Raw genomic sequence first — 25,427 nt, forward strand, 5'->3', positions numbered from 1 at the left:
TCAGGTTCGATCACCTGACAGCAAACACAACTGGACAAGCTAGGACAACTAAGTTAACTAATTTTAAATATTACAATAAACTCTATGAAATATGATTCCAGTAGAAGTTATGTAATTTAAGTTTTTTTGTGATAGTCCAAGCAATAAAAGAAGGTCAGGCACAGGTTACAGTCCAAAAAAAGGTTTTTTATTTCACCCAAATACAAACTTGGTTAAATTATACAAAAAAATCTCAACCTTGGGCCCATAAAGGAGGTCAAAGCAACCAAACTCTAGTTAAAAGCTAGCACAAAACAATACTACTACTACTAACTCTAACAAACTGATGTATCTAAAGGGGAAATTTAAATAGTAGCTGATTAGTCCACAAAGTCGTAAAAAAAGGGGTAGAACACACAAAAACCGGACTGAAACTAACATAACAAATTACATTCCCCCCATGATCCAGAGTTGTGGTATGACCCAATTAGCAGGTCTCCATATAGGCTTGCTCCGCCCTTTTTCCCACTTCTTAGCTCATCAACCAAAGGACCTGGAGCAGCTGCCACTGAGGTAACTCCGAAAACAAAGAAAGATTAAATCATACGCCCAACTGTGTAAACTAAAATGTCCGTACTTATTTTAGAATACAGTATAATATGATTGTATAAGTAAATTAAATCTAAACCGAAACCAACCCTTTCTTACTCTGTAAATTAAATACTATATTTAAAGAAAGATAAATCTAAGTGTAGTGTTATGTGTAAGTAGCACTGAGATGTTTGATAGATATTACCCAATATGTGTGGCTGTAACTGCAGCCATCACAGTCTCTCCCAATTAAGGCCAAACTAACAGCACTGATCTATTTGGTGTTAAATTTAATAATAATTATTAGGGATGGGTATCGTTTAGGTTTTATCCGATGCCGGTGCCAAACCGGTACTTTTGAAACGGTGCCGGTGCTTAAACGGTGCTCAAACCGGTGCTTAAAGAATGGAGAACACAAAATTGGTCCAAAACCCTCTCATGTTCAGCTGTTTTTTTTTTTTGTAAAAAGATAACAATGTTAGCTTTTTCTGCAGCTATAGGGGATTTATGGCATCACTCTTGGCTGGAAGCAGTGCTTAAACAATGGAAAAGATAACAAAAGCATTTGTGAAGATTCGATGTTTTCAGTTTCGTTGCAACTGTCTTAAATTCAGTTGTGTAACTGTTAGATGCTGCTGCCTCTGCCAAAACAAGGTTTATACTTCTAAACAGGGTTCAACGAATCTCAGAATTACACCCTTGACTATAGAAAGATTTACTGCCCTTTGATCACCTACTACTGTTGTGTTAGTTTTAGAGAGATGAAGAAAATCTCAAGCAAAAGGCCTGGGTAAGCTCAGATGAGCCAGTGTGTATGATGTGCTGTCCAACCACTTCTAGAGATAAGTGTTCATACTTTCTCACAGTGGTTACTCTTTAAGATGGAGCAAAAAGTCCGGGATCACAAGGAGCGGTGTGATTGAATTGTACAAATGGTGCACATGTTTAGGCAAGCTCTTCACAAAGCTATTTATGTTGCAGTCAGTAGTTCTAACAAAATATGATCAAAGATGGTGTGCGCAGAATGAGAAAAGAGAGCTCTGAAGAAAAGTTCCGACCCTTCACATCGCAGCACACAAGGCCCACTGGTGCATTGAAGGGATGGAGAAAGTTTTTGGATATTAAAGGAAGTCCTGAGAAGGAAGAAGTCTTCACGAGGAGAGAGTGTGTGCGCGTGTTTGCTTGCATGTGTGTTAGCGAGTCTGGATTCAACAGTATGATGATTTTAGTGGCTGCAGTGTGTGGTGTCGTTGAATTGCAGTGCTGACTGGTCTTTTTATTATTGTGGAGGCTTATTTTCACATTCGTAGTCAAAGTCGCTGCATTGAACTTATTCTGGGTGAGATGGGCAAGTAGTGGTGGTTGTAGCTAGGGAAGTAGTACAGGTCATCTGCTAATCAGGAGGTTGGAGGGTTGATCCCTGCCTGCTCCAGTCTCCAGTTTGGATGCATAAGTATCCTTGGGCAAGTGATACCCAAGTAGCCCTCCAGTGCATTGATCGGAGTATGAATGGGTGAATGATACATGTTGCATAAAGCACTTTAAGTGCTTAGAGTATGAAAAAAGCTAATCTAAGAACCAGTTCATTTACTAAAACAGAACTATTGAATCTAACGCGTTGTTTGCCAAACTTATAGTTTCTAAATGATCTAACTCTTATTAAATTATTTTAGGTGTCATGCACAATTCCGAGGTGTTCTATGGTTCTACTACACCTATTGAGAACACAATATTAGACACTCTAAGCTGAGGCTTAAAACCTGCCATCAAAGACGGCAGACAGAAAAGTTCTAATCTACATGACAGTAAACGCAGCATTTCATAAAAATCGCATGCTTTGCTGTGACACCAGAATGCTTCTTTCTTCTTAAATCTGATATTAAATCTATATTTAGAAAGTGCAGGTGATGGCGGGGAGTAGTGTAGTGATATTCTATGTGGGTCACCTTTTAAGGTCACTCATGCACACCGCCCAACAGCAAAGTCTTAGATGACGTGGGAGTTTCTGTTCTGCTGAAAACCAAGATACTCTTCGACACTATCCTCCATACTTGATAACACAGAGCTGCACTGGAAATGCATGAAATTTTTCTGCATGCTTTGTTTTACTACACACAGAATAATGAAACTCTAAAGCCCGACTGATGATGGGATTTGTTTGTTTTTTTTAATTTACATTATTTGCAGTTATTCTGTTGACCTGTGAGCTGCATGGGTTTCCCTTATGTGTTTTGCTTTGCCTGTCTCTTTGCAGAATTGTTTGTTTATTTGAAAAGATTCAGGGAGGACAAACTGCTTTTCAACAGAAGAGAAGCATGAAATTAGCTGGTACCGTACATAACCAGGGAGGGCATTAACAGTTGGTGAGAAGTGCTGGCTAATGCAGGACTGTTGCTATTTATATCAGAATGTGGAAGAAGCTTTGGATGGAAGCTGGCTGAGCAAGACAAGTTTATAGGCACTATCTATATGTCTTCATTAATTTTGAATGCAGAAAAGTATGGATGGGAAAACTTCATTTGAAACACTGAATACTTTATCATGTGGGTTTTTTCTTATTTTCTGTATGCTGCATGGCCAAGACTGCTACTACAGAAATTAGGCTTTGATATTGTTAGAGCTGAATGAAAGCAAAGGGTAGAGACGCAGACTAATTGCGGGATGCTGATAACAGCATAAGATGTATTTTCTTTGAGCATTCCCTTTGGTAAAAATGCTCCTTTGAGCAGAGTGAAGGAGCCCAACTCTTTAGTCACCATACAAATCTACAACAGAATCGTCTTTTCTCCTCCTCTCTTGCTCTAACACGCAGACAAACACATGGTATAGTGTCAAATTAAAGGACCAACCCTTGACCTTACGGTGATGAGATCTACTCTAAGGGAGCATTTTGCTGGGTTTGCCCCTTCAGAGATCAGGATCACTTGCAAATCAATGCAAAATAGTTGTGAGTGATCACCTTTACCCTACGATGAAACATTTCTATCTCGATGTTTTCTTCCGGGATGATGGTGCTACCCACCTAAAGAGCATGAATGGTAACAGTGTGGTTTGCTGACTAGTAAAAGTCATTATGTTTCAACACACATGAGAGCTGTGAGGAAGCCAGAAAAAAAAGAAAAAAAAAACTGGATGAGGGAATCCTTTGGAAGTGTGGTGTTCCTTCCTTCCAGTTCGAAAGACTTGCAGAATTGGTGTCAAGGTAGATTTAAGCATTTATGACGGCACCCAGTGGCCCAGAACCTTACTGAAACTCTTAATGCTGGGTTTTTCTGGAACTTGTCACTCCTTTGCATCTCATCAGGACACCTGCTGTCTCAGATCTTTCATATCCACCACTTTCTTCACTTTTTCTCTCCTTTCCAGCAACATTATTCTCACTGCAATAACAGAACTGAAGGTCATGGTTCTTTCACTCCCTAGTCTGGCTTTTGGTGACCTCCTTGGATCAAAGGGTGGAACATTAGTTGATGTCAGATACAGATATATATGTATTCAATAGTTCTCTCAGTTGGCAACTACCATGTGATGTGTGTGTTTGTGGTATAGATTCTGCCCCGTGTGTCATAACAGGCTTAAAGCTACAACCTTTTTGAAATGTGTAAAGGATCAAACGCCTGTTTAAAGTGCTCCTAATGACAAGCCCTCTAAGAATTATAGCCAGCTCTGCAGTTTCTTTCGGCTCTGCAGATTCATTTAACATTTTCCACTGTTTTGGATTTGCTGCCAGCAGCTTTAGGCTACTATTTTGGTTCACTCTCCTGGTGCTCATCAGCATAATTCCCAGATGCACTGGCAGCTGTCTTCCAATAAACAAGCTCTGTCAAATGACACACTACCTGCACAGTAACAAACAGCCACAAAGTGAAGCATCCGGTTAAAAGGAGACTGCTTCTCTCTGGGGTTTGTACTGTAAATTACAGGCTGGGCTGAGATAAAGCTAAAAGTGCTGAATTTTTCATTTAACATGAACCAGAGCTCTCAGGGGAATGCTTGTTGCCCCTTGCCTGCTGAATGTGTAAACTGTCTGGGCACCTGGCTCGCCATTTTGACATTTCGGGATAATAAGTCAAAAAATTGTGCCTGCTGTTGGCTGGGATGCTCGCAAGTGTCAAAAATAATTACTGCCAGTAATCAAAAGCAGACAAAACAATTACACGCTTTAAGTTTAACAAGCTCGATGTGCTCGTGCATGGACGCGCGCGCGCTCTATCCGTGTCAAATGCCCTTGCCTGCGTCGTGCACCTCGTTACGTTTGATCCACGGGCTCCTGCGCTTCCACACGGCACAGACGCGCAGAGCGGACAGGCAAGCGCTGCTGCTGCTCATTCTGCTGCTGATTCCACGGGGGGAGGGGGGGCTCGTCACAGTCCCCATCCAGTCACGCTGAAACGGTGTGGGATTCCTTCACTCCTCGATCAGGGATGCGCATCTGGACCGGAGAGTGTCCAGGGGACAATTACGCGTCAAAGCGCTCCACTGTACCTCTTCTTGTCATCCTGCCCCCGCAGAGGAAATAAACACGTCGTCTGAGGACAGTTTGGCTGTTTTCTTTTTCTTTTAATACAATGGCAGGCGCAAAGTGCCTTCTGAAGACGCCGAGGTAAGACGTCTTAATTATAGTAGCTTTAAAGAAAAATAACACATCGACGACCACATATTCCAAAACGAAATCTGTCTGTGCAGCAACTGATTTGAGAGCATGTTGTTCAGACTTTGTGGTGTTTTTCTTTCACTCGAGTGGAACTTTAATGGTTTTTAGGGGGGCTTCGCACAGAATTTTAATGTGATATTTTCGGATATGGTGTTTTAGGTAGTTTAAGTCTACCTACAACATGTGCCAGTGCGGCGTGTAATTTGTTGTATAGGCTCCAGGTGTACAACGTGGGGATTTCAGTGCTGTGCAGAGTGCTTGTTTACTGTGAGGGGGAAAAACGCACTAAATCCATGCAGTGTGACACCAGAGCTGCTTTCAGAGAAGGCTATTGGCTATTGCCAGTGCTCTGCCGTTAATAAGATGTTTTACCCAGCCTGGCTTAGTTGATAGAAATGTCTGACAGTGGCAGCAGTCACGTTTCCAAATTTATTTATTTTTTTGCCCCTTCTTGGTAAGTTTTAGTCTTCTGCTTCATGTAGTCGAAGGTGAAATTGAAGGCTCGTACAGTCTATAGATCTTAATTTGCCACGCTGGTTATTTTTAGTTGTGGAATCTCAAAGATAACGTCAAAAGTTACCAGCTTGTGGACCAGTAAACTGGCCCGCTCATCCCTGAGCATGAAATCCTCAATCGTACAAGCTTTCATAGTGAATTACAGCAGCAGACCCGGGGAGGGTGACGTGTCTAAAAACCAGACATTGCGGGGGGTTAATTGTGTCCTCACTTCAGGCTGATGCCTGTTGGTTACCTCGGGCCCGGGAGCACTTGAGCGCACATAACTGTCAGTCATCACCGTGTCGTGATGGAGAGGTCGTTAGGTGCAAAGATTAGAAAGCAGGTCGCGCGTGACAAATCATTTCCCCTCGTCTTCAGTTTTCTGTGATAAACGCTCATCGTGTGCATGAAAACCACCAACAAACCGCTTTATGGCGTTTTTCCATTTTCGTTTCTTTCCCTTTAAAAGCGTTTTCCCGCGTCCATTTTTCACCCTGCATCCATCTAGTTTTGTGCAAGCATCCGACAAATTCACCGCAGAATCATTGTGTGTGTGTGTGTGTGTGTGTGTGTGTGTGTGTGTGTGTGTGTAATGGGTGTTTTGATGTGCGCCTTGCCGACACAGCAGCCTATTTAAAGCACGTCATATCCACTTATCTCCAGTACATTATTTTTTATCTTATTTTGTTTTTTTCCTAGTGGTTCAGGACATTCACAGCAAACTCATTTTTCTGGTGACAGTTTATTTACATCAGACATGTTCATTAACTGCAAACGGATACAGTTGTGTGATTCCCCCGGGAAGGGGGGGGGGGACTTTGGAAACAGAATGCTTTTAATTTGCTTTGAAATATGTGGATTATAGAAAAAAACAGCTGTTCCTATTTAAATATGCACCCCCAGCCTCTTCATTTTCCAAATTGATCCTCATAAATGCCATTCCGGATAAGCTTCGATTTGGCTTATCTCAGTGAAAGCATGCATAGAGGATAATGACGCCTTTCTGAGATTTTGGAGTTTGCGGTGTTTCGTCTCGTTGTGCACTCTGACAGGTACGCCCGTCACTACAGTTTGTCCAATAATTTTGTCCTGCGCTCCAAATAAAGGTCACATGTTGTGATCCTTTCCTGCTGCTGCTTTCCAAGTCAAATTTTTGGATCTGGCACAGAAGCTCTGATGTTTGGACGGTGCACTGCCATTGCTCCATGCTTGTTTGATATTAGTTTATTTCAGATAATGGAAACCACTTTAGAGTCTTGTGAATACCATGAAAGCCTCCTGCTAAAAGCAACAAAGGTTTGGCTTTACATTTATGCAGAATGTATTTGTATATCTCATTCTGGGGGAGAAGACCACTTTTTTTTTTTTTACTTAACAAATGATGCGATAAAAGGGTCTTGACATCCACAGACAATAAATAAATAATAAATCAACTTCAGTTATTCATTAGAAATGTCACTTTGGTTGGATATAAACTGTTACATTTTCTTGACTGTAGGATCAGGGCTCAGGCATGGGTAATGGCTTTGATCCTGTCTCGTTGGGTTATGAAGGGTCGAGCTGAAGTGAATGAAGTATTCGGTGCAGAATATTGAAATGCATCTCCCGTCTGACAATAACTGTTTGCTTAATTCAACAGATGAGTGTCCCAGCTTTACAGTTTGAGCAAATGTGACAGTCAATGGGCCGCTCCAGTAAGCCCAGATAACCGCTCTTTACCGATTCCAGATTTTTTTTTTAAAAAAGGGAAGTCTTTGACGAGAACTCGCTCTGACAAAGTCAACTCTGTGCCCTTTTGCCTTGCAGTAACTTCCAGTCGTCTGCCATGTTTGAAGGCTCAGAGTCTATCGAGGTGGAGGGAGGCAGCACAGAGAGCGGAGTGCCATCGTCCATCAGCGCCTGTAAGAAGGTAAGACTGGGTGTTCAAAACCTGTCTTGGTCATAGCATCTTGGATATAACAGGATGGGGGGGGTTGCTTGTTTCTCAGCTCATGTTTCTGTGCACCTGTCTGTCATATTTGCCTTTCCATCAGTCTATATGTTTCTAGCAGTGCCAGAAATGTTCATTTCCTCCTCCTGGGTGCCAGTGACGCTCAGGGGTTGTGTAATAAGAGGAACAGTCAGGCCCCCCGGGTCAGCCCAGTAGATTTATCACATCCCAGTGCCACAGAGACAGGACGAGAAATAATACAGATCAGTGGGCTGAGGTGGTGGCTTAGATTGAATTTCCTTTCAAAGTGTGTGTACCGTAGATCTTTTGGGTGTGTGTGCCTGACTGTACATTATGTATGTGTGCTGGTGGAGTCTAATTAGCCTACTGCTCATGTTCTTAACTGACTTCCACCAAAGTGTCCTGTACAGACAGAAGGTGATATCTATCTTATAATTGGGCCTCTGGCTCCGCTGACCTGTGGCAGCAGCCTTCGATATTATCGCTCTCGGTGAGATCAGCTGACCCTGCGTCACTTTTACCTGGCTGAAGGCCTGCACAGATGGCCTGTTCCAGAGGGTGCAAGCATGGGGGGACATGGTTTGTCACTAAAAATACATAGTGAGAATGAACAACGCAGTCACGTGTCACAATAATTGCACAAGAATGCTATTAATGGATAAAATGTGATTTTAACCTTTTATCTGCTGCACTTGAGTAGTACAAAACAATCTTCTTTTACAAATGAAAGATCACAGATGCATTTAATGAGGTCAATACCAATTACTGTCATAAGAGGATCACTGATTTTTGCAACTGAGAGGTTATTAAAACAGCTTGGCCAGCAGTTACAACACACTAGATTATTACGGAGAAGAACATTATAAATAACCAGCTGCGTGATTTTTACGTTTCATCCTAGGGTTTCATGAAAATATCACCTAAGGGAGGACACTATCTGTGACTGCTTAGTTGACAGATTTCTGATGCCTAGCTGCGGACACTTAAACTGAAATAAATGTCCTAGAGAAAGGTCAATTGATCCCATCCTCCTGAAGGGAAAGCAGAGTGGCAGATGAAAGTGGATGGGTGACTCAAAGTGTGTGTGTGGTGGTGGGGGGGTGGGTGTCATTCGCTGTGTGCGTTGGTGCATCTGAGTAGAGTTCATCTGTGTGCTTCAGGTTCTGTGCAGTAACAGTGTGCTGGACTCATCGGAGTACTGGCTGAGGAATGAAAAGGCTCTGTGCAGACTGGGCCTGCTGGATGACGACATGGAGGGCGGCTGCACCATGGTGAGTAGCATACGCGTTGGCAACAAAGTCTGACCACATCGGCTCTAGTGTTCAGTCTTTATGTTCAGCGATGGAAAGGAAACGGTTTGAAATTTAAGGCAGGAACGATGTGAAGGCCCATCTTCAGTCTGCTTCCACTGAGCGTGTCTTTAAAAACAGATATTTTACAGCAGGCTCGTGGTAGCTTCTTGTTGCTATTTAACTGAAAGGTTTTGCTCATAATCTACTCAGAAACTTTGAGTAGATACAAACTGCAGCTCTATTCTGCTTTCTGCTTTTGAAAGCTCACTTTAACGAGCAGGGTCTTTGATAATCATTTATCACTTTCAGTGACGTTACGTCTGTCGCGTGAACACTTTTCGCACGTCATTTCAATTTGCTGTTTTGTTCACTTTGTGAAATTGTAAATTAACAGAGTGCAAACACTGAGTGGAAGCCTTTTATTTTCCTTAGCGTCACTCTGTCTTATGAATTGTAAATTCAGTATGAATTACATTCAGGATTTGCATCTGTCAGGGGCTAAAAGGCACTTGGTTCTTGTTCGGGAATGGCCGGTGTTTGATCCTTCAAGCATATCAGTTCAATTTTACACCATCGTTGAAATGTGACATAAACTAGATCAACGCTCTTAATAAAATGCTTTACCCCGGAGTCTCACAATCTTTAATGTAGGTGGGACTCATTAAGGAAAGTAGCTGAAGTACACAATCTGTTCTCTCTAATAACACCAGCTGTTTCTCAATAAGAATGGCATATTCTTTCACGCTGTCACAGCCTAATAATAAGTCTACATTCAAGCCCCTCCGGGATAAAATTAAATTTCTTACCTTCAGCTGCAGATTATCTTTTGACTCCCTCCTTCTTGACTTTTTCTTTAAAAAAAAAAAAAAAATCCCATTTATATGTAATCTACACATATTTACCAGGAGAATCCAAGCAACACTTCTAAATCACCGGTCATATCTTGCAGCCTCATCTCATTGACTGCAGGACCAGCTCTATGGACCAAAAGCTGCTTTGCTTTCCACGTCTACAAGTTCTAATGATTCTGTCAGTTTATAGCACGCAGGTCATCTGCAGCGAGTTGTCATTATGTTTTTATACATGATGCACACATTCAATGTCATTTTCTGTCTGAATGGTACTGCATCCCACAATCACATAAACAGACAGTTCCCTTGTGCAAAGTTGATGTTGGATTGCACCGATTTGTGAATAACAAAGCCAATATTTACGGGATTGACTGTCCAACATGCTCTGTCCACTGAATATTTCCAGTAGTTTTTGAAGTGGAATTTAATTTCCTGAAGTGCATTTTCTGATGTGAGGAAGGGCAGTCGTAGAAAATATCCCAAACTGATTCTCCCCAAATCATCCAGATTGTAGGTGTAAATGTTCTTAATGGTTAACATGATAAGCACTACATCACCATGTTAGAATCACTGATAATTATTATTATTATTTTATTATCGCCATGCTAAACTGCAGTGTCACAGACCTGCCGTGGATTTTTATTGTTTTATTGCTACTTCTGTTGCTCTCAGTTCACAGCACATTTTTGAGGTTAGCGTTGGGGGTTAAAGTGGGATTTGACAGGTGTGTCTGCAGTGAAACACAACAAACAGTAACAGGGTTTTCAAGCCTTAGCTAACCAGTGCCATTGAACTTACTGCAGTTTATCCTCGCTACTGAATCAATACACGAGCAAGAGTTACTTTTAATTTCTATAATTATCTCTGTCACAGGCTAAGATGGTCAGTTTTATGTAGCTAATGTAAGTGGCAGTAATACACCACTTAATAAGCAATAAAGTGCTTGCACATTGTTTTCCCCCATCCATAAAAGATGCCTCGAGTGCTTGGTAATCATTACCAAGGTAACAGGAATAGCAGTAATTTAGCAAAGAGCACCGTTCTCACACTCATGTCACACTTCGTAAGTGTGAGCAGCTGCATGCTGAATTGAATGTTCCTGCAACCACCCGACATGAGCGGCATTCTTGTAGATGATGTGCACAAGCTTCGAACAACTGTGTTTTGTCAGTTTTCTATTTCACCGAGATCCCAACATTCCTGTGTTTCACATACTGATCCTGCATTTTTCATCAAAGCTGTTTAAGGTCGCCATCAATTTAAGCCAACTTGCTTCAGTTTGGTTGTCTTTCACAAACAAAACATTTGAACAGCAGTTGGTTAGGGTTTCAGAGCTGTGTCTCTGAGATGATCCTATTATCTACTGGGGTTTTTGAGTGTTTGCCTTATAGGAATTACTTAGACATACACTGACCCTTTTTTTTTTTTTTTTTTTTTTATTATTATCTTTGAGCATGTTTAATAATAAAAATAATCCAAAGTAACAGAGTTGCAAGATTACATAGGAAAAGAAAAAAGGACGAGATGAAAACATGTCTACTTTAAGTTTAATAGATTTATAGAGGGCTGATGATCTGTACATCGCTCAAAATGCACCTGTTATCCACTGGTTGCGCAACCATGAAAAAATAAGTACATGCATACAGTTTTCATAGGAGTTAAAAGGACAAGTGGCAGCCACTTTCTGCTAATCAGATGCACTTGAATCATCAGCAAGTGTGCGCACCTCTATCAAATCAGAAAGATTGGCAGTTTCTTGGTCTGTAGCATCAATCCAGACACAAACTGCAACACAAGACAATCCAGGGGTGGATGTCGCAGCAAATTCACCTTAAGGTCAGACGGTGTAATGCTCAGAGCAAGTGTAAAAAAACCCAAATGTGTTAAATATTAAAGTTCAAGACAGTACAATTAGAAAAAGACTGAACAAGAACGGCTTGTGCGGGAGGGTTGCCAGGAGAAAGTCTCTTCCTCTCCTAAAAGAAGATGGCAGCACAGCTTAGGTTTGCAAAGTCACATGTAAACTAAAGACCTCAGGAACAGTGTCTATTGGACAAACAAGATCAAAGTGGAAATGTTTGACCATAATGCAGAGCGCCATGCTTGGCAAAAACCAACCACAGCATATCATCACAAACATCTCATACCAGCTGTTAAGGTGGAGGGCTGATTATATTTTGCTGCCAAAGGATCTGGATACCGCAAAATTACTGACCCAACCATGAACTTTGTACAGCAGATATGTCTCTGCTAAGGTTCTGAGTCATCCAGGTCATTTTAGTCTAAGGAGGTTGGAAAGAAAAGCATCTGGACTTAAGAGCTGAAAGGTCTTCAAGGAAACTTATCCAAGAAGCTTCTTCAGTTCTAAGAGCGATTGGTGGAGAGTCCCAGATTTTAAGCCCTATGGGAGTGTACCCAAGTGGGTCCCAAGAGGACCCCCTAATGATCCTCTACCTAGTCACACGAGCCAAGGTGTGAAAACGGGCGTGGGTCACAATCAGCCAAGGTTTCAGGTGAAACCTGGCCCCACCCTATCATGTGATTTTCTGAGGTCAAATGGCCCAAGTTGTGAGTGGGTGCTGAGGCTTCTGGGAAGGGATCTCAAAACTGGATTATAGATGGCAGACAGTTGGTGTCATAAGACACAGGCCTCTGTTCAAAGATGGTCATTCGCAGTGGACATAGATGGCTTCTTTCACTCTTCTCAGATGATTTGAAAGAGGAGTCTGGGAGCATCTGGGAAGTCCAGATGCATTTCTTTCCAAGCTCCTTAGACTTTGCAGAGCAAAGTATTCAAATGCGAGGCTGTCTTTCTGACAGCTAAAACCTGGCCATAACTGGATCGTGCAACAGGACAATGAATCCAAGAACACCAGCAAATGGAGAAAAACAAGAATCAAGTTGCTGCAGTGGCCCAGTCAAAGTCCAAACCTCAACCTGATTGAAATGTGAAGAAAGCTTATATATGCATAAATGCCTGTAAATGATGTGAGGGACGGAGGGACTTTTTTGCTTTCCATGAAAAGCTGTGTGTGACCAGTGCCAACATGAAAATAAAGACGACTCTGCAGAAGACTATTCTCAAGCTCCTACCTGAGTTTATGCAGACAGTGTTAATTTTTCTTCCATATAACGTAAGCCCTAGCATCTTAATCTTCAGGTTTTGTATAAATAATACAATGGCCATTTGTTTTCTTTACTCTACTGTTTTCTATGAATCAGAGGAAAACGTTAATACGACTGCAAACAGATGAGACCCATCCCCTTGGAGCAACGCTCTCGGACTGCAACATGACAAATCGCTCTCGTGACTCTCAATTCACCGTTCAGCTTTTCTGCAGCTTGCACAGAGAATCAGTCAAACTGGAATTTACAGTTAATGCCATCATAAAAGAAGCACAGGGATGAAAATGTACTTTTATATACAAATATGTACAGTTTAAACCTTGATATCCAAAGGCCAACAAGTCTATGAGGTTAAGTTTTCTAAGGAATGATCGCTTGAGTGAGGGAAAGGGGGAAAAGCATCAGTGTTTGTGTGTTTAGGAACAGGAGTAGTCTAAAATGAGTGTGGAAGGCCAAAAACTGTGAGCTAAATAAAAGATAAAAGCTCTGGATTTTCTGTGTTTCGCTCCATAATCCACCTCTGGCTGCATCGCGTTGTCACCTTTGATCATTCACTCATGTTTTAATGCATGAAGTCACAGAGAAGTGTCATGTTGCTGCGATAGTCACACTGAATTTCATCACACCCCTGAGTGCTCTGACAAGATGAGCGTTTTGAAGAGAAATGCAGCACCTAATTTTTTTCTCATTTGCGAGGCAAATTGTTGCTTAACCTCTGCGAATGTCTATTGTTCTATCTGCTACTTGCATTTATTTACCAACATGATTTAAAACTAAGCTGTTCATAAAACTCCAGCAATAAAAGAAGAATTAGAGAGAGCAGAAGTCCATATATTTAAACTATTGTCGGCACTTTTCACATGCAGGAAATGTTTCCCAAACTGACACGAGAAGTTTAGGTTAGCCTTCAGAGCCTCTGCCGAACACTTTCCATTCCTCTCTCCATCCATCTTCCCCTTTGAACTGCAGTCCATGTAGGAAAATGACCTATTCATCACGAGACTCAAACACTTCTCACTTGGGTAGTGTGTCGTGTCCTGACCTTTCCCTTCCTGACAGAGAGAGAAGGGGGGGACAGAATAAATATGCCATCGGCCACGGCAGCAGCGCTGACTTAAAGCAGGATCGGAGCAGGAAACAAAACCTCCTTCATCCAAGACTTAAACCACTTCTCGCAGTTTCTTCTTTAGACTGTCTGTCTTTTTTGACAGATTTTTGCTTATGGTGCAAAGCTGTGGTCTAAAGTCCTCCTATTTTTTTGTCTTTATATTAGATTGTGTGTCACTAAGTCTGAATATTTATAGTTGAGGCGAAGATGAATTTGTCTGCTCAGGGGCAACAGTGCAGAGGCATCCAAGATTTATTTCCCTCCCTCTTCCCAAATTGTTTTGAGAGACACTGTATTTCCAAAAGTATCTGCTCACCTGCCTTCAAATGCACATAAACTAGAGCGACATACCATTCTTAATCCATAGTGTGTTGGAAATCTAGTTTTTAGTGCATGTTTATTTAATATTGATCGTATAGTCTTAGTTCAACGTGTAGCTTGGACGGGGTCTTGTTTAGGTGATGTGTAGCTGTCTCTGGAGCTGGAAGCCAGCCTAATGTGCAGTAACACATTTGGGAGGTGTGTAATTTTATGCACTGGCTTAATATCGTGCGTTGGCTTTAGCACAGTGACTTCACAAATTTAAAACAATGCATTTTGAACGTGGACGCACACGTTTCTCTTAGCCTAGCAAGGTGACAATAGAGATAGTAAAAGCAGTGGAGGAGGAAAAAAAATATGAAAATGATGGCTAATAATGAAATTGCTTCAAAGCACTTATATTTACTGTAATGTCTTATTTAACAGATTTAATATTAGTATGACTACTGTGTTTCTGTGGCTGCGTACCAGAAGGGATTTGGGGTTGGTGATAATAGGATTACATTTCTGGAGAGAGGAAATGGGAGTGTAACTGTACAACAGATGTAAATAGAAATAGCATTGATTAACTTCCTACGCACTCTCATCCAGTGATAAAGCCAAATCATTCTTTGCATTGCAAACTTTGTGATAAACTGTATTGTTAGCTCATCTCAGCACTTCTCCAAATGTGTAGACACAATTGAATGTATGCGTTTCAAAAACTGAAGCATCACCTACCCGGGGCCTTCAGAGACCTGTAACCTACTCTTAGTCATTTTCACCTCAGTCCTTTAAGGTTTGAGATCACTTAAAAGATCCTACTGACATGTTTCCACCTGTATTTACTGAAAAATATGACCCTTTGGTGAATGTATACATCTGTCAACCCAACTGACATATATAGTAAGAAGAATCAGAAGACGACAGCTGTATTTGTCGCCTTTCTGATTTCTTAGTTTTTTTGCGTCACACTTAAATGTTTCAGATCATCAAACAGATTTTGACAAAGCTACTCAAACCTACCTGCCCTGTGTAAAAGAGGATTGTCCTGCCCTTGTCCTCTAAACCTAATGACTGGTTCTGCCAATCTTGGCAGCAAGAACTGCAGTCAAGACATTTTGTGTTAACTGGCAATGGTTTTAATTCAGTCACATTGGAGGGTTTCCCCATTTTCTGGTAGCGAGCAGAATTCATGGTTCCATGAATTACAGCCCAGGTCTTAAAGCAGCAAAGCAACCCCAGAACCATGTTTGCCTGTTGGTATGATGATCTGTTTATGAAATGCTGTGTTAGTTTTACAGCAGATGTAACAGGACTCAGGCGTTCCAAATACTTTAGGGGTTGCCTTGTCAGTCTTAGGATCATCATTGACGGGTCTTTGTTTTTCTCATTGGGACTCTCCGTTGGAAGCCATTTTTGCTCAGTGTCCTTTTTTTATTGTTGAAACACAGACTTTGACCTTAACTGTGACACGTGAGTCCTGCAGTTCTGTAATGTTGTTCTGGCTTCTTTTGTGACCTCCTGGATGAATTATCAATGCACTCCTGGAGTAATTTTGGTGGACCGCCCACTCCTGGGAAAGTTCACCACCTTTCCAAGTTTTCTCCATTTAAGGATAATGGCTCTCACTGTAGTTCAGTGGAGTCCCAAAGCCTCCAGATAACTTTTTCCAGACTGATCGATGTCAGCTTTGTTTTTCCATCTGTTTCTTTAGATCATGCCTTTTGAGATTTTTGAGTCTATTCACTTTGTCAGGTTCTATTTAAAGAATTTCATGATTCAACAGGTCTGGCAGTAATCAGGCCTGGGTGTGGAAAGCTAGCAGCTACCTTTTCATACAGTGTTTGTTTTTGTTTTTTCCTCTCAATAAATGAAATCATAATTTAAAAACTGAATTTTATATTTACTCAAGTTATTACTCAAGTAAACTTGTTTGTGCTGAAACATGTAAGTGGCAAGCGAACAAATACTTTTTCACAACATTGTATGTAGCATTCTTTTAGCCTGGGGCGCTAAATTCAGCAGCTCACTGCCAAGCAGTGATCGTATAACACTGCGTGATTCAACAATAGAAAGGCACAGCTGTTTAAAATTAACCTCTTTTTCACGTCTGGATTTGAGAATAGTACATGTTGTTGCTTTGTTGTTTGTTTTTTATTTTAAAGCTATATCTGATCACGCATATCAAATAGGAAGCGACTAAGCCTGGCCAGTCTCGGTGTGCAGCATGTGTTCTTTTCCTTTATGGCCTCGTGGACAGCTGATGTTATGCATTTTATAGGCAGGTACTTAAATGTACGACCACAATTTCAGGCTGTTTATAATCATCAGTCTGTGTGAACAGCATGCCTGTCTGGTCTCAACACCAGCACAGTGTAGCTTGCAAAATTAATATGGCAGAGCCACTGAGCCTTGATGTTCTCCCCCCTCCCCCTCCCTCAAAAACGTAGTTTGCATTCACCTACACTTAAAATGGATTATAATTAAAGTTGCCAGCTACCGAGATAAGTCAAAACGCATTACAAGAAAGAAATAAAGGAAGCTTGGGACCATGTCCATGTGTTTCCTTTTTTTTTTCTTTTTTTTTTCTTTTTTTTAATTACACCACCAGTGGAAACGAAGGACATGCAAAATATACCTGCAGGACAACTGCATAAAAAGACCAAAGTAAATGTTTGACAAGTACTACTATTTATGTAGTATTATTTCAGTAATTAGTTCACGTTTGTGGAATTTATTGTTAGTTTTTTGGGGGGAAAGATGAGGAGAAAGCGTAAATAGGGTTGTTCAGGATATATGTATTTTAAGGCACGAGGAAAAAAAAGAGCCACTCTTAAAAGAGAAAGAGGAGACAGCAGAACCAAGAGCAGCAGCAGCTGTGTGTAGGAGGATCAGAGTAGGGAGTAGAGAGGGGGGCTGCTTTGGAGGAACGAGGCTTTGATGGACAAAGGACGCAGAATGTTTGTAATGATTTCTTATATTGACCATGTCTGTGCACATAATGTTGTCTTGAAACTCTATCTGTAAAGTGTGTGTGTGTGTGTGTGTGTGTGTGTGTGCGTGCACTAGTACAAAGAAAGAAATGTGCTTGCTTGACAGTTTGGCTAAATAGGATTTTATGCATAAATAAGTCAGGACAATTGTACCCCTGTGCAGGATGTGTGCATGCCTGCAGAGTTGGGGTCATAGATGGACACTCACTATAAATCTAACTGTATCATACAGAAGCTAAAACTGTACAACTGCCCTGTGGACAATTTCAGCATGTTGACAAGTATTCTGTGTTTAACATTTATTTTGTCTGTATCAGGCAATCCTCCGCACATTCACACACTACATTCCTATAGGCTCAAAATGGAGGGGTGATATGTTATGCTAGTGTTCATCAAACAATTCTCTGTAAATGAGAAATGTACCTGTATAAAGGTTAAATCAAAGAAAAATGTAATCTCTGATCAGCTACACCATAAAAAGGCCCCCAAAAATAGCCAATGGTCCGCTTGTTTAAGCAGTATCAAACATTTCACAAGGTTAATTCCAAAAATAAATGTGCAATTTAACACATGTTTGGCTTCAAAGTTCAGTATGTGACTTGTTTTTCCTTAAAGTCTGTTAAAACAATGGCGAGGACATCTAGCACCTAAGCTCGCTGGTAAAACTGAAATTTGTTTTCCTTCTCTAGTAAAGGTCATCTCTGACCGTTTTGGTGGTCTGTCAGCACAGGTGGTCAGAGTCACCCCGAGTTCCCACACTGACCACCTGGGCTGAAGCCGAGCACAGCTGTAAATTTTCACGGGTTGAGCACCTAGTGAAGCACGAACGCGTGGGGAGACGCTCAACAGCAGGTCTTAGCCAGAGTTCTGACACGAACACGAGCCTGCGTGTAGACGTGCACACCCTTAAAAAAATTTACAATTTATTTTCACAATACTCTTAAATCACACCGTTACTTTCTGTGAAACAGCTGTTTGATAGAAATGAACCCTTTTGGCTTTTTCTTTTCTGAACGCTCTCGTTGCTTTCACTGTTGCTCCTGGTTCAGTTTGGTAAGGCAAGGCAAGTTTATTTGTATAGCACAATTCAACAACAAGGTGATTCAAAGTGCTTTACAGAGACATTAGAAACAAGAACAAATAAAAAGCATGATTTAAAATTGAATAAAACAAGCAAATAAACTAACTAATTAACAAACAAACAAACAAACAACAGTATATAAAATCAAAACAGATAAAATCAGAACAGTAGATAAAATCAGTAGTTAAATGTAAGTTTTGAAATTTAAGCTTAAAGTGTGGATTTGGTGCTTTATTCAAATGCAGCTGAGAACAGGTGAGTCTTCAACCTGGATTTAAATAAACTGAGTGTTTCAGCTGATCTGAGGCTTTCTGGGAGTTTGTTCCAGATATAAGGAGCATAAAAGCTGAATGCAGCTTCTCCGTGTCTGGTTCTGACTCTGGGAACTGATAAAAGACCGGATCCAGATGACCTGAGGGATCTGGATGGTTCATACTGGGTCAGGAGGTCATTGATGTATTTTGGTCCTAAACCATTCAGAGCTTTATAGGCCAGCATCAGAATTTTAAAGTCTATCCTCTGACGGACAGGCAGCCAGTGTAAGGACCTCAGAGCTGGACTGATGTGGTCCACTTTTTTGGTCTTAGTGAGGACTCGAGCAGCAGAGTTCTGAATGAGCTGTAGTTGTCTGACTGATTTTTTTTTTAGGTAGACCTGTAAAGATGCTGTTACAGTAATCAAGCCTACTAAAGATGAATGCATGGACTAGTTTTTCCAGGTCCTGTTGAGACATCAGATCTTTTATCCTTGATATATTCTTGAGGTGATAGTAAGCTGACTTTGTTATTGTCTTAATGTGTTTTTCTAAGTTTAGGTCTGCATCCATCACTACACCCAAATTTCTCGCCTGGTTTGTGGTTTTTAGATGTATAGATTGAAGTTCTCTGGTGACCTGTAATCGTTTTTCTTTGGCGCCAAAGACTATTACCTCAGTTTTGTTTTTGTTTAGCTGGAGAAAATTGTGGCACAACCAGTCATTGATTTCCTCAATGCATTTACCAAGAGCCTGTACAGGGCCTCGGTCTCCTGGTGACATTGTGATATATATTTGTGTGTCATCTGCATAGCTGTGATAGTTTATTTTGTTGTTGTTTATAATCTGTGCCAGTGGGAGCATGTAGATGTTAAACAGAAGGGGTCCCAAGATGGAACCTTGGGGAACTCCACATGTGATGCTTGTCTGCTCAGATGTGAAGTTACCTATTGATACAAAGTATTTCCTGTTTTCTACGTATGTTTTGAACCAGTTTAGTACAGTTCCTGAAAGACCTGTCCAGTTCTCCAGTCGTTTGAGTAATATGTTGTGGTCAACTGTATCAAATGCTGCACTGAGATCCAGTAAAACTAGGACTGACATTTTTCCACTGTCTGTATTCAGACATATGTCATTAAACACTTTGGTCAGAGCGGTTTCAGTGCTGTGGTTCTGTCTAAAACCTGACTGGAAGGCATCGTAGCAATTATTCTGTTTTAAGGTAGGTAGCAATCAGCTGGTGAAAGCAGCAGTCAAATCTCAGACGGAGAGGGAGTATTGATCTAAGACTCATGAGGTGGTCAGACACTCCAAATGAGTGTTAGTATGCTCTGCGGCTGCTCAGCGGGCTCAATAAACCACCTCGAAGGTGATTATTGTAAATGTCAGCATGTCCAAGGTTTGTTACTCCATCAGTTAGTGGAACTTTAACCATGAACTTCACTTAGAAAATGAATATAATTAGTGATAAGCTACCTTTATCCGTTAATCAGCTTCACTGCATATTTGAGTCAAGAGATTTGTACACGTCGTTCCTGATGCAACCCCAAATAGGTTTGTATCTCCTTTCTGACTTTCTAAGCAACCGTCTAAACCACTACACTATGAAGCCATAATGTAACTACTGATATAAAATATAAGTCAAAGCTAATAACCTCTTACTACTGGCTGTTGCTCAAAACTGGAGCCCATTATTCTTCATCACGTTCTAACATCAAACCATTTCTTTGTCCTCTTTATCTCACCCACCTGGTCGGTCCTTCAGAGACGGGCTGATGCACCTGCGTGTTGTCCACTATGTCTGATAGAATCAGAGCATGTCCCTGCGCTTGCGTCACCATGAGACGGCTGAATGGTCCTCTCCTTTCCCAAATGTAGAACAACCTCCTCTCGACTCTCGCCGTCTGATAGTGTTAAATTGCTTCAGTCCCCTCTCAAGGTCACGGGTCTGGATCGCTCGATTTGTTCTGCCTGTGGGTTGTGCGCAGGCGACGTGTTGGTAGACGGGTGGGAGATGTCGTGGTGGCTTTCTCTGGGAACATTTCCAAATAATCAGCACAAGCGAATACTGCTGAGACATTCATAAGCTAGGGAACGGAACCGGCTGTTCATCCCGTGATGAGCAAGTGGACAGGAAGTGAAAAACTGCAGACACAAAACCAAACACAGTGAAAGAAGTTAAAAAAATCAATTATCAGCCTCCTTTTTGGATCAGATTAGGTTCAGCATGTGGAAATATTTTTATACTGGTGTGTAATCTAATGCCTGATGTGCATCTCACTGGCATTTAACGGCAATTGTGACAACAGAAAAGGTCGTCATCACGCCCTGTAAACTGATCTGAAAAGACGAGCAAAACGGCAAACTGCTTTCACTCCTCGCTGAGTAGATTGCTCTGAATATTTTGATGGTGAGTCAGCAAAGGAGAATGTTATAGGTGACACATGCGGCCCGTGAAGGGCACCAGACAAACATAAATGAATGACTAAATATCCATCCATCCATAGTTAAATAAAAATCCACCATCCTCATCAGGGTGCGACTGGAGAGACTTTTCATAGATTCTGTCATTGTCAGCTGCCATTAACTTCACATCTTTTCTGTTTGGCTGAATCTGTTTTCGAGCAGCATTTTTCATCCTATTAGCCTTCATAGTTTAGAAATCATTGTTTGACTGGAAGATAGCAGATTGAAGGTGAGGGGGAAATTGGCCTTTCTGAATGTGTCACATTATGCTTTTGGCTGAAGGATATTTTGACTGCTTCCATCTGACTTTGCAGACAGGTTTTTTGTTTTTTGTCACTGCCCTTTCTTTGAAAGTTATCAGTCTTTTGTTTCTTTTAACTCTACCATTTTCTTTGATGAAGAAGCCCTGACTGTGTTTTAAAGATGGCAAAAACAGCAGAAGCAAATCCTCATGTTGGAATATAAACTCATGAGTACATTGGCCTATTTATCGCAGCAGTTGTTGCTTCACTTTAACATCTGCAGCTAGAAAATGTGACATTATTTCCCCCCAAAATTACCCAAAAAAATACATGTGGATCTGTTGTGGCTTCTATACTTTGACACTGCTTTCTGGGACTAGATCTTCTTTAAGCAAACACAGATAAATGAGGAAAAGATGAAAGTCGTGAGGTATGTGTGCCGTCTCACAACTGCTGCTTAAAAGCCTAGCAGCAAACGCCAGGCACACCTCAGGAGGTTCAGGGGAAATTATTTCAAACTGTGATGGGCGTCAAAATGTGGTTATTTGAATCTATATTGTTTTTGCAGGTTAGAATGGGGTTAGATATCAGCAGGTAGAGCAGACGTGGAGGTGGCGGCAGTGAAAGGGAGAGCTAGCAGTATTCTCTCCCCCCCACCCCCAAGTTCACTGAGAGAAGAGAAGATACCACAGTAACTAAGAATGACTAAATTAATGAGCAACCAACAGATGGTTAGATGTTAGACACTGTGACCTTTCATGATCCTAAAAAAATCAACAAGAGCCAATTTTTTTTTTTTTTTTTTTTAAATGAAAACAAACTAGATTTGGTTATTCGTTTTTCTGTTATCTACAATCCCACAGGGATTTGTGAGGACACAAAATATGCAAACCTTAGGTGGAACCAAATACTGAACATAATCCAACAATAGGTGCAACTGAATATGTCCAGTAACTGTGGATCAGTCCTTTGTTGGAGTTTTTGGCTTGTTCTCTGTATAAAACAGCTCACTGTACAGCTTCAGCTCTAGGATGTTGGTAGATTTCCTCACTCGAACTGCTTCCCTCAGGTCCTTTTATGTAATTTCTGTTTGATTACGGTCACGTTACAAAACGTTAACTTTATGCCCCTTATCTATCTTCTATAAAACCACTCGCATCCTCAGGGTGGCTGTTTGCCGCATGACCCACTTTCTCTATTGCTTCAATTCATATCCTGACATTTTCATTTGGAGTTTGCTGCTACGATTCAGAATTCATTGTTCCATCCATCGTGGCGAGCAGCCCTGACCAAGATGTAGCTCAGTCAGCCCAACGCATGGCACGGACATAACCGGGTTTCCCCTTCTCCAAACATAAACTGTTTGGAGGATTTTTTTTTTTATTTATTTTTTTTGTCACATCCATACACAAGACATTCTTTAACAACCCTCTGGCTTGCCACCATGACCTTTAAATGCAAACTGCAGACAGGCTGGACGATTCTGTCAGGAGAGCAGCATGTTCTCCATGCAGGGCTGCAAGGAGTACATACAGAGCAGGAGTCAACAAGTTGCTTCCCTGGATTCCTTTGTGACCTCCCAGACTATTACACACCTTTTTCTTCTAGTGGCTTTTGTCGATCAAGCGCGGGGTCACCCTCCTCTTGAATTTCCTTCATTGTATTTCTCTGAAATTGCCTTTGTATTATAGTTATTACAGTAATGCTCTCATATATGCCCATCTGTTAAACAGAAACGGAACAGCCAATCACATCAGGCCAATAACTGAAAACTACTGGTTCTAATTTTACCTTGCTAATCCTGAATGTTTTCATACTTTCCATTAACAATGACAGATATGTAATACTCTCTGAGTATCTATAATTTCCTTCTCTTAAATTATGAAATCGTGATTGCATTGCAAACATATCGCTCTGCCCAAGGCACTTCGAAGCACCCTGCACATTCATATTGAGTAGGGGTGCTACTCAAGGTGAACTGCACTCCCCTTCCAATGCTGTTGCAGCTGAGCTGTATTCATTTAGCCACACAGGACAAACTTGGCTGCGCCAACTTAGAGCAGAGGTTGTATGCTGCAGAATCAAACAGCAGCTATTGGACAGTCCCAGGGTCCCAGTACTGACATGAGAACTCCATCACATTAAACCTGCAGTCAGAGCCGAGGGAACGCGAGACCGGCAGGGAATGAAAGACGGGGACTATGACAGGCACGCTGTGAAAGCGTGGAGACAGCTGAAGAGGAAAAGCAAAAGAGGAGACATGGGGAAAGAAAATCATTTCTGGTTTACACCTGCTCCTACCAGCCCCTCTGAGACAAGAACATCTCCTTAGAAAGGCCTCTGTCAATATGACAATGTGGTGGCCTGAACAGACGGCTTCTGTAGTGTAGCTGATGGACAGGCAGTGCAGAAACTTCAAAATTACTGTAAAATCCCGTCATCCTGACGCCCTCTTTTTCTTCACTCTCAGGTCTGTTTTGTAAATCTGGACCCACAGAAAACTGACTGTCGTGATGACAAAAGCGTCAAGGTGAGCAGATTTCTCCTCCACCCTCATTTGTTCTCTCCTTGCACCCCTTCCCCCCCCCCTCCTTCCTTCCCACTTTTCATCTCTCAGGAACTCTGGTCCTTGTATTTCACATACGATACATACATTGGCTCAGTTGCCATGGATTCAAGATCATTACCCAGAATTAGAGGGATGATTTGTGTAGAAAATATGCAGATTTTGCAGTCTTTTGCAGCTGGCGGTGGTGGGCGATCAATGATCATTCCACATGGTTCAAGTCTTCTCACAGGAAGAATTTTATAATTATGTGTCTCTGACTTGGAACCGCAGAGAGCACATTATGTTCAGCTTTGAAGTGACTTGACTAAACGCTTTGTTGTTATCATCTAGTATTGTCTCTGTGCTTGGATTGTGTCTTGCAGAAATTGGCATCTGTGTCTCCAGATCTGCCAAAGCTTGTTGAGTTACTGACCGTCCACCAGCCGAAAGAAAATGAGATCCTACTGCTGGGTGGATTAGAAGCCACAGAAGCTTGCCAAGCGCACCCACACCCCTCAGCTCAGGTAAGTTTGTAGTGGTTTTCTATTCGTTACACGTATTTCCAGCCTTTGGATTGACTGGCCAAGAGCACAAGCTGTTCCCGTACAGCAGCGCTGTGCGATTAGATGTGAACCTTTTGTGCTGGGAAAAAGACCCCACATGAGGGAGTCCATTCGTTTTATGGAGCAATTCTTCCATTTTTAGTCTAGTAAAAGCATGTCCTCATCTTTTGAGGCACACTGCTATCTTGGCAAACACCAACTTCAGGTTTGACTTTTATTTTTGTGCAAAAAAAGCGATGCGTGTGTTCCAAATATAGTCATGTGAAAACTGGGCCGGTAACAGACAACTGGATTCAAAGTATGTCTGAATACAAAGCAGCAAACATCAAGAGTAAAACATTTCCATAAAAAAAAAGTCTGATAAAAAGACATTTGGTTTGAACTTTTTCGATGCAAAGGATGCGTTCACACTTAATTCATCCAGACGCTACCGCAAATATGACTTTGTTCAGCAGGTGCGTGTAAAGAAAACACACCTGCAGGTACCGAGCAAAAAGTCGCTTTTTAATTCCATACTCTGAATTTTTAAACGGCAATAAAAATTACATACAGACACGTAGCTAACTAATAAGCCTTTCTGTTGGTGTATTTGTCATTAAATAAAAAATCCCCTGTTGCGGTTGCTTTTTTGAAGCTCATCCAATAAATAAATGTTTAAAACTGCTGTGAGAATCAATAAACAGCCCTATAGGAGCCTACACAGCCTATTAAACTTTCATTAGCAGGTCCGAAGCAATTAATAGTATATCAAATATATGGAAGAAAAACAGGCAATAGAGCTGTATAATGTTTTAAGAGATTTATAGTAAAGTTTGTGACTGTGTTAACTGTGCTTACCTATGTGTTGTCTGTAGTGGGTTTTTTAATACTTTAAGACCTTTGGACACATTATATATTGAGTATGTGTGAGTGTACATGAAAGTTGTCC

General features: G+C 41.3%; 1 protein-coding gene across 5 annotated transcripts in view; it reads left to right on the plus strand.

Moving 5' to 3' along the window:
* Nucleotides 1–25,427, plus strand: part of sphkap (SPHK1 interactor, AKAP domain containing) — a 128,290-nt gene that overhangs the window by 92,297 nt on the left and 10,566 nt on the right. For 3 of the 5 annotated variants that reach the window (XM_085245391.1, XM_085245394.1, XM_085245395.1), the window contains exons 4-7: nucleotides 7,529–7,631; nucleotides 8,834–8,944; nucleotides 23,859–23,918; nucleotides 24,320–24,460. In XM_085245391.1, the coding sequence (XP_085101517.1) occupies nucleotides 7,529–7,631; nucleotides 8,834–8,944; nucleotides 23,859–23,918; nucleotides 24,320–24,460 (415 nt within the window). Of the gene's footprint in view, nucleotides 1–457; nucleotides 553–4,911; nucleotides 5,174–7,528; nucleotides 7,632–8,833; nucleotides 8,945–23,858; nucleotides 23,919–24,319; nucleotides 24,461–25,427 lie in introns of those variants that run through there. The other 2 variants (XM_085245390.1, XM_085245393.1) reach the window with 2 other exon arrangements.

Source organism: Mchenga conophoros, linkage group LG14, assembly GCF_057382185.1.
Source record: "Mchenga conophoros isolate Kocher_MC1m ecotype Shallow Benthic linkage group LG14, M_conophoros_male_GT1.1, whole genome shotgun sequence".
Lineage (NCBI taxonomy): Eukaryota > Metazoa > Chordata > Actinopteri > Cichliformes > Cichlidae > Mchenga > Mchenga conophoros.